The following is an 8,178-nucleotide window of genomic DNA, read 5'->3' on the forward strand; positions in this document are numbered from 1 at the left end:
CCCTATATATAAGGGAAAAGATATCCTTAACAAAGTTCACAATGCCATCACAGCCACCTAATTAAATATCTTAACTGCAGAATTAGTGTAATTTTTCCAAATACATTTTTATAAAACCCAAATAGCCATGAACGCAATGGCATGCCACTTTAGAGAACTTAGAAATTTGGGAAGCAGCTTTAATTATGTATTCCAATAAAAGGGTGAAAGTTGGTTGAGTTATTTAAGTCCAGTTTATCTACTTGACATCACTGGCAAAATCCTTCCTAAAGGAGTTTGCTTTGTAAGCATTGTATTAAAGAATTCCATGTTTTCTGGAATGCCAGAGTAGCTTACAAATCAGAACAGAGATCCCATCAGCTCCTTGCAGCACATTCTGTGACTGCCCCAGTCAGGGCTGTCCATGGTCTGTCCTCTCTGACCACTCCTTGTAGATTTATTCCTTTAGAGAAAGTCACTGAAAATCTGAGACTCATTATACAGTAGTGGTGTTAATAGCATTGTACTTGCCATTAAAGTATCAAATCAGTGCTTCGTAATAGGTTCTACCTTATCCTAACTGTTCTAAGCAGCCTCACCTCCTAGGGCCCAAGTAATCTAGTATTCATAAACATCTTCAGTGCCCTGTGGGAGCCTTCCAGTTCAATAGGTTGTGATCTTCAATCATGTGTCCTTGAGAGAGATAAAAACAAATACTTATATAACGTATTGCATCTTCTATCTTTAGGAAATTCCACCCAGTGGAATTGTTATCAAAAAAAAAAAAAAGTTTTTGAGATTGCCAACTATTTAAATTATGCCTCAGACTACCCAAACTGGCAAATAATTGGTAGCTAAGCAAAAAATAATCAAAGCCGCATCAACAGGGTCAGCACATTGCTTCCAAGTTCACATAAAGTCTAGAGAGAAATGGTGAAGAGCACAGGCTTGGGGGTGATCGGACTGTGTTTGAATCCTCTATGGACACTGACCTACCAGCTATATTATTTTCCTATTGCTGCTGTAACAAATTGCCACAAATTCAGTGGCTTAAAACAACACAAATTTATTATCCTACAATTCTGGAACTCAGCTGTCCTAAAAATCAAGGTGTCGGGAGGGCTGCATTCCTTCTGGAGGCTCTAAAGGAGAATTCATTTCCTTGCCTTTTCCATGGTACCTAGAATTCCTTGGTTTGTGGCCCCATATTCTATCTTCAAAGCCAACAGCATAGCATCTTCGTCACTCTCTTTCCTTCTCTCCTCTCTCTCTCTCTCACTCTCTCTCTGTCTCTCTCACACAATTGTACACACACAATTTCACTTCCACTATAACAGATGATTATTTTAATTTAAACACAAATTCTGGGACACAAACCTTCATGTGCCTAAGAGAATCCTTAAAATCAGATTAAGAAAATCAGTAGAGCAGACACCCCCTTCCATGCTAAGCTATGCTATCTTCAAACCCCATATGGAACAGTCAGACCCTTTATTTTTATCTTAACTAAAGTGCACACCACACGCACGCGCACACACACACACACCCACACACTAAAATGAGATTTGTCTTTCTTCACAAAGTGAAAGGCTGAACACATCCTTCTATGCTTTTGAAATTGTGTTCCCCAGGGACTCTCTCAGCTTCAAGCTTGCCATTCAACCTCCAGGGCACCCCCTTCATCAACTATAACAAATAGGGCCTTTCGTCTGTGCCGAGCAGTTGTTTCACATTTGCTGGGAAAAGAACAAAGGAACAGAGAGCTCAGAACAAACTCAGGAAGTGCTGAGGACAGTTTGGAGGGGAAAAAACGTTACTGAGCCAAGTTTGAATTCGCAATTCACTCTTTGAGCAATTCATTTATTCTGAATGGTAAGAAAGATATAGAATTAAATTAATACTCATCAGTTATTATTCTGTAACAAATGTACTTCCTATATGCAAGCAGATGAGTCCTATGTAATTTGTTTCTAAAAGAAGTGTAGGAGCAAGTGACTAATTCTTAATTGTTTGCGCAATTAGTAAAAAGACATATATGGCATTCCAGAGACTGTTATCCACTTCCTTCCTTCTGTTATAAGGAAATCCCGGTGGGCCTATAGAACCCATGCCAACACAACTGTGGCCTGGAAATTTCCATTTAAACATTCAAAGGATATGAAATGTGTGGCATCCTAGCCTACCTTGGCTGCTTGCTGCGCTACATTTTAGACATCAAGCCAGGCAGCTGAGCTCTGAAAGCTACTCTTTCCCCCCCACATTCAAGTGCTTGCCAGCCACAAAATACTCCTCATAGCTCAGAGCATCTTGCATTGAAAAGTGGTTCTTGTCTCCTCAGGAAGACTGGGACAAGATAAGCTCAGATGAGATGACACTTTCAGGCCTTTTTATGAAAAATTTACTTCATAGCATCTTCTGTAGAACCAATATCTTGTCTTATCCTCCATTTTATTCCCGGTGGTGTTTCCTCTTTCTGTCGGTGTATGGATCTGATTCTTGCCTGAAACAGAGAGGAGTGGGGAAAATAGGAGAGCGAGAAAAAGGAAAAGGAAAGAAAAGCATCACAAATTGGCCACCAAAGAATGGAAATAACATTTATTGAATACCTACAGTATACCTGGCGCTTTACACATTTGACTTACAGATTAGATAATTTAATCTTCATATCATACCTAAAGGACAGACTTAATTCTGCATTTTTCAGATGAGGACACTGAAACTCAGAGAGGTCAAGAAGCATACTTCAAGTCACACAGCTAAGCGGTGGTAGAGCCAGGTCTTTCCACTTCACCATTAACATCCAACTGTTGTCATTTGTAACTGAAATCAGAAAGCAAGATTGCTGAGCGTAAAGATTCTATCCTAAGAATCCCACAGGATGGTTAGCTCATGAGGAGCTCAAAGTTCAGTATTAAAGAAATCCTGGTTGTGAAATTCATTAAGCCCTGACCCTGCCTTGAATGCAAGTGGGAAATAGATGGAAGAGTGTTGAGATGTCAACAACAATCCATTTCCTACCAAGAGACAAGCCGGGAGATCAAAGAGGAGAAGGAGAGGTGCGGCGGTTGTAGACTGTGCTGGGAAGGGTTTGCACAAGGAGTGTCCCTGTCACTTGAGTGGCTTTCCTAAGCTAGCCGGGTGAAGAGACGGTAGGTCAGGAAGCCATCAGGCCCGTTCAGAAGCCAGCCCCCCAGGTGCCAGGGCTGAAAGAGAGGTAGGGCTGGAGGGACTTTTTCTATTAGGAATTTTCCATTTCTCACAATGAGCTAGTCAAACACTTGCACTTACGAGAAAGAAGAATGAAGGGTTACAGAGCTTGCCTTTTTAGTTCTCATTTGCCTAGTTTGCATTTGAACAAATTATTATTTCTGCTTTCATTAGAGTATTTAACACAGTGTAATCAACCTGCTGGGAAGTAAAAGTGTAACCATTTTATGGTTTGCTACACTGAAATTTAAATTTGCATATTAAGCACCAAAGGCATTATACATGTGTACCCTATTCATTAACTATGGATTATAAAATACCTCTCTAGTGTGAGCCCAAACAGCAAGCCGTTTTCTGATTGAACTGCTTAATTAAATAAAAGATTATTAACAGCATTCCTTTATACCCTGGATACTTTAGTAGTTTGAAATTAAAGCACAGATACATTCAGAAACCTTACCAAATCTTCCTCATCACTGTTTTGCAAGCATCTCTCTGAATATGATAGATTGACTCTGCTCTGGAAAAACTGCACTCTGAAATAAACCTCTTTATAAAGCAAAGCCATAAAGTAAATAGTACCTGGACTCAGATTCAATTTTATCATTTTAATTCCGTTCAAACCTTCATCACTGGTGAGGCTGGTCTAAGTCCTGTTCTGCAGATTTCTGCCATGACAAATAAAGCAGGACATGCAGCAAGCTTCCCAGTCTAAATACAAACTATTTTTATAAATCAGTGGTGAGCTAACTTAATTTGGTTCTTCTAACCTACACTACAAACACAAAATCCTTCTGCACCCAACTGAAACCTATTTTTAAAAAATAATTTCAGAGCAGTGAGTGAGCTTCTCTTAACCTCTTCCATCTTTGATAGTATTGACCACAGGTTTAGATCTCCTTGACCTGAGTGAACCCATCTCTCAAACCCAAACCAAAGCCAAGAAGTTGGAGGCCTCATCGAAAACCTCATCCCTCAAGAAAAAGGCTGATGGGCCTGACCTCATCAGTGCGGATGCTGAGCAGAGAGGCCAGGCTCTCCGAAACTTAGAGATGGCATCCCTAGACTTAGGTAAGGCAATAGCTCGTGTCTGCTGCTGTTCACTCGTGCTAAATACAACAAGGAAGTTCTACAAATGACATTAAAACCATGGACAAAGCAGTAGAAAAGATTAATTCTATGTAGGAAACTGGACAGGACACACTTCTTTGTGCTTAGATTAAATAGCAGTTGGGGAGCTCAACTTTGCAGAACTGGTGTGGATTTATACATTTATTTATACAACCCATGTGTATTGAGTTTCTGATAGATGGCAGGTACCACACTAGGCACTGGAGTTACAATAAAAATAAGACACGAATCTTGTTCTCTAGGAGCATTCAGTCTAGAGGGGAAGAGAGTCTAGAAAGAGATAACTCTAACCCAATGTCTGGGAACAGCCAGAAGGAACAATAACATGTAACATGTGTGGGGATACGTCCAACACAATAATAACAGCTGCCATTCACTGATGACTTACAATGTCCAGAACTGTGCTACATGATTTACATATATTAGCCTGTTAATTCATCACAACTCTTTGAAATGAATGAGGAACCAAATTTTCAAATTTAAATAACTTGCCCAAGATCCTAGTTAGTATGAGGAAGAGCTGGAATTTGAGCCAAGCTCTAATTAACTTCAAAGCCTGCACTTCTCTTCACTGTACATCTTCCTGAGAAAGGAGACCTTAACCTCAGATCATGGAACCAGTCAATTAAGCTCCCCTTGCTTAAGAGAAAGAAAGCTAACAGTTATTTCAGAAAGCCAAGGGAAACATGGATGGGTAAGTATCCATAAAATGAGCATATTAGTAACTTATCCATAAAGTTACAAAGGTTAAAGGGGATATGCATATATGTAAAATCGCTTAGCACTGTGATATATACATGTTAGATGGCCATGAATTAATTTATTCATTTGTTCAGTAAACATTTCTCTAAATATCTGTTGTGTTCCATACTATGTGCTGGAAATGCAAAGATAAATAATATAAGCTTTCTGCCCCTTAGTAAGTTTATAGTCTAGTGGAGAGATAGAAAAATGATTAAAATAATTATAATAAAATATGTACTATGTGCTGCAATAAAGAAAAGCCCAGGTTAAGCCCCTCACCCAGCCAGGGGGTTATAGAAGGTGCCTTATAGGAGGTACTATATGAGCAGTCTTGAAGGTTGAGTAAGAATTTGCCAGATGAAAAATATGGATCAGAGAGAGGTGGGAAGGAAGGGGCAGGGCCTTCCTGATGCAGAAGAGAAAGGGAGTCACACACAAGTAGACAAACACAGAAAGGTGCCTTTTCAAGCAAATACAAGCACTGCTACAGTATTCAAGGACGGTAGAGTACTGAGAAATAAATCTGAGCATCACCAGGGGTCAGATAATGGGAGTTCTTGGATGCCAGGCCGTTAAGTTTGGGGGGAGGGCAGGGTTGAAGGGTTTTTACTCAGAGGAGTGACATCAACAGATTCTATTTTAGAAAAATTTTTCTCTTCTGGATGTGTGGAGAAAGGAATGGAGGCAGGGAGACAATACAGGCATGTAAGAGAGTGACAGAGGGGATAGTGAGAGGCAGACGGGTTCAAAAATAAATAAATAAAAACAAGACTTGTGGACTGGGTAGATATATGCATGCCAGCAAGGAACAGATATAGAATGTGCCAAACTCCGTGATGAGGGTACAAGAGGAGAAGGCGGCGGCGTGTGGGGGGATGTCAAGGTGGAAATTGTCAAGTTCAGTTTTGAACCTGTTATATATGAGGAAACTGTGGAGCTTCTCTGCAGAGATGTCCAATGGACTGTTAAATGTGTAAATCTAGAACTCAGGAAAGAGAACCAAGCAGGAAATAGAGATTTGAAAGTCAGAAGCCTATGAATAGCCATCACAGTCACGGGTGTAGATGAGCTCACCAAGGATAGATCATAGAGAAAGGGAAGAGAACCAGCACACTGCTCAAACTGGTTGCACACACAGGATCTGCGCTCCTCTGCCACGTCACTTTTTGAGGCCTGTCTCTCTGGAGGAAAATTTTATAATTATTTCCTCATCATCCATGTGCTCTAGGTTTATTCCATTTCAATAAGTGAAATTTATACATGTGCATAAGGGTATATTGTTAAATACATTGCAATATAATATAATAAACACATAAATGATACTTTCATTTCTCCGCATTTGAGAAAATGCCTTGTGAAGAAGTCATAAAAATTCTTAGTTTAAACGACTTTAGAGGACACTGACTGCAAACCTACCTTTTTATAAACGAAAAAACTGGCCCCTAAGGTTGTCTAAGTGGATTGTTCACAGTCACACACCTGTTCATGAGAGGGAACCAGCCAGGTTCTTTGTAAGAATTAAGCCACAGGGAGGCAATGGTCCTAGCATACACTAACTTTCTCCATTGCCTCCTTCCTCTCTATCCCCATTATAAATTCCCTTCTTTGGTGAAAAATTAGGTAGTCTATAACAAAACCTGTAAAAAGTGTCCCAGTTTCTTCCCACCTCCTTTTAATAACAAGGCTCATCTCTTTAAACAGAATTTCTTTCCAGAAATGTGCCAGAAATGCCTCAAAACCACCTCTTAGCTGGAGGCCCATAGGATAGTACTGCATATGTTCATTCTTTACCAGATCCCATGGGCTCATACACAAAATTCAGAATGCACACAGCTCTTGAAATAAATTCAGGTAAAAAAATATACTTGATTGTTTAACTGTAAAAGCAATCCCATTTCTCTTAATAGGTCTCATATTTATTTAGCTGTACATGTTTTAATTAATTTTCTTGCGGCCTTTGGTCTTGGGGTAGAAGAGCATCAGTTAATTAAAGTTCACTTGTATAAGACTTCTCAGTCTTAATCTCTCTTCTCCTCTCTGCACCTCGTATTCTCCCCCGTCCCCCTCACCCGCTTCTTGTCTCCTTAGTAGACATTCAAACACAACTGGAAAAATGGGATGATGTTAAGTTTCATGGAGATCGAAATAGCAAGGGACATCCCATGGCAGACAGAAAATCAAGCTCATCTAGAACTGGATCAAAAGAACTTTTATGGTAAGATATTTTAATATCAGAAAATAGTCATTTATCTTAGCCATAAAAAAAAACGGAACTTTGCCATTTGCAGCAACATGGGTGGGCTTGGAGGGCGTTCTGCTAAGTAAGATAAATTAGATAGAGAAAGACAAATACTGTATGATATCACATGTGTGGAATCTAAAAAATGTAACAAACTAGTGGATATAACAAAAAAAGCAGCAGACCTGCAGATACAGAGAATAAACTAGTAGTTATCAGTTGGGGGGGGCAGTATAGGGATGGGGGAGTGGGAAGTATAAACTATTGGGTGTAAGATAGGCTACAAGGATGTATTGTACTACACGGGGAATAGCCAGTATTTTGTAATAACTGTAAATGGAGTGTAACCTTTAAAAATTGTATAAAGTTTTTAAATTTTAAAAATAAATGAAAATATTTTAAAAGAAAACTAAAAAAAAAAAAAATAGCCATTTATGTGTCATATACTTGTCTACTGAAATAGCCAAAGAATTAAGTCAGTCCAGGTACTTGCTGCCATTTATAACCTCCTATTAATTCTAATAATTGTGGCTTCTAAAACTAAATTATTTCATCTGAATTGTCACAAATTCAGTCAATAAGGATTTTGGTAGATTCATAAATTAATATTCAATATTTGTCCATTATTTGTTGATAATTTTCTGAACATGTAACTGAGCCAATCAATCAAAATACATTCATGTGTATTTTTACATATGTGTATATTCAATGTACAACATGAATAATAGTTAAATTAAATGTTTTTGGCTACACAGGTGACCTTTCTGACTTTCTTAATCACCACTGTCGGATAATGCACTAATTAAGTATATTCCATGGATGCCCATGAGAAAAACTAGCCACTTGAATTTTACCATGGTTTTTTTTTTTTTTTTTTT

General features: G+C 38.8%; 1 protein-coding gene across 13 annotated transcripts in view; it reads left to right on the forward strand.

The window, feature by feature from the left end:
* The window catches only part of PEX5L (peroxisomal biogenesis factor 5 like), a 289,451-nt gene that overhangs the window by 162,323 nt on the left and 118,950 nt on the right, over nt 1-8,178 (forward strand). For 12 of the 13 annotated variants that reach the window (XM_007466680.1, XM_007466676.1, XM_007466683.1 and 9 more), the window contains 2 exons: nt 4,063-4,257; nt 7,153-7,276. In XM_007466680.1, coding sequence (XP_007466742.1) covers nt 4,063-4,257; nt 7,153-7,276 — 319 coding nt within the window. The remainder of the gene's footprint in view (nt 1-4,062; nt 4,258-7,152; nt 7,277-8,178) is intronic. The other variant, XM_007466685.1, reaches the window with a different exon arrangement.

This window comes from Lipotes vexillifer, unplaced genomic scaffold (assembly GCF_000442215.2).
Source record: "Lipotes vexillifer unplaced genomic scaffold, Lipotes_vexillifer_v1.1 scaffold258, whole genome shotgun sequence".
Taxonomy (NCBI): domain Eukaryota; kingdom Metazoa; phylum Chordata; class Mammalia; order Artiodactyla; family Lipotidae; genus Lipotes; species Lipotes vexillifer.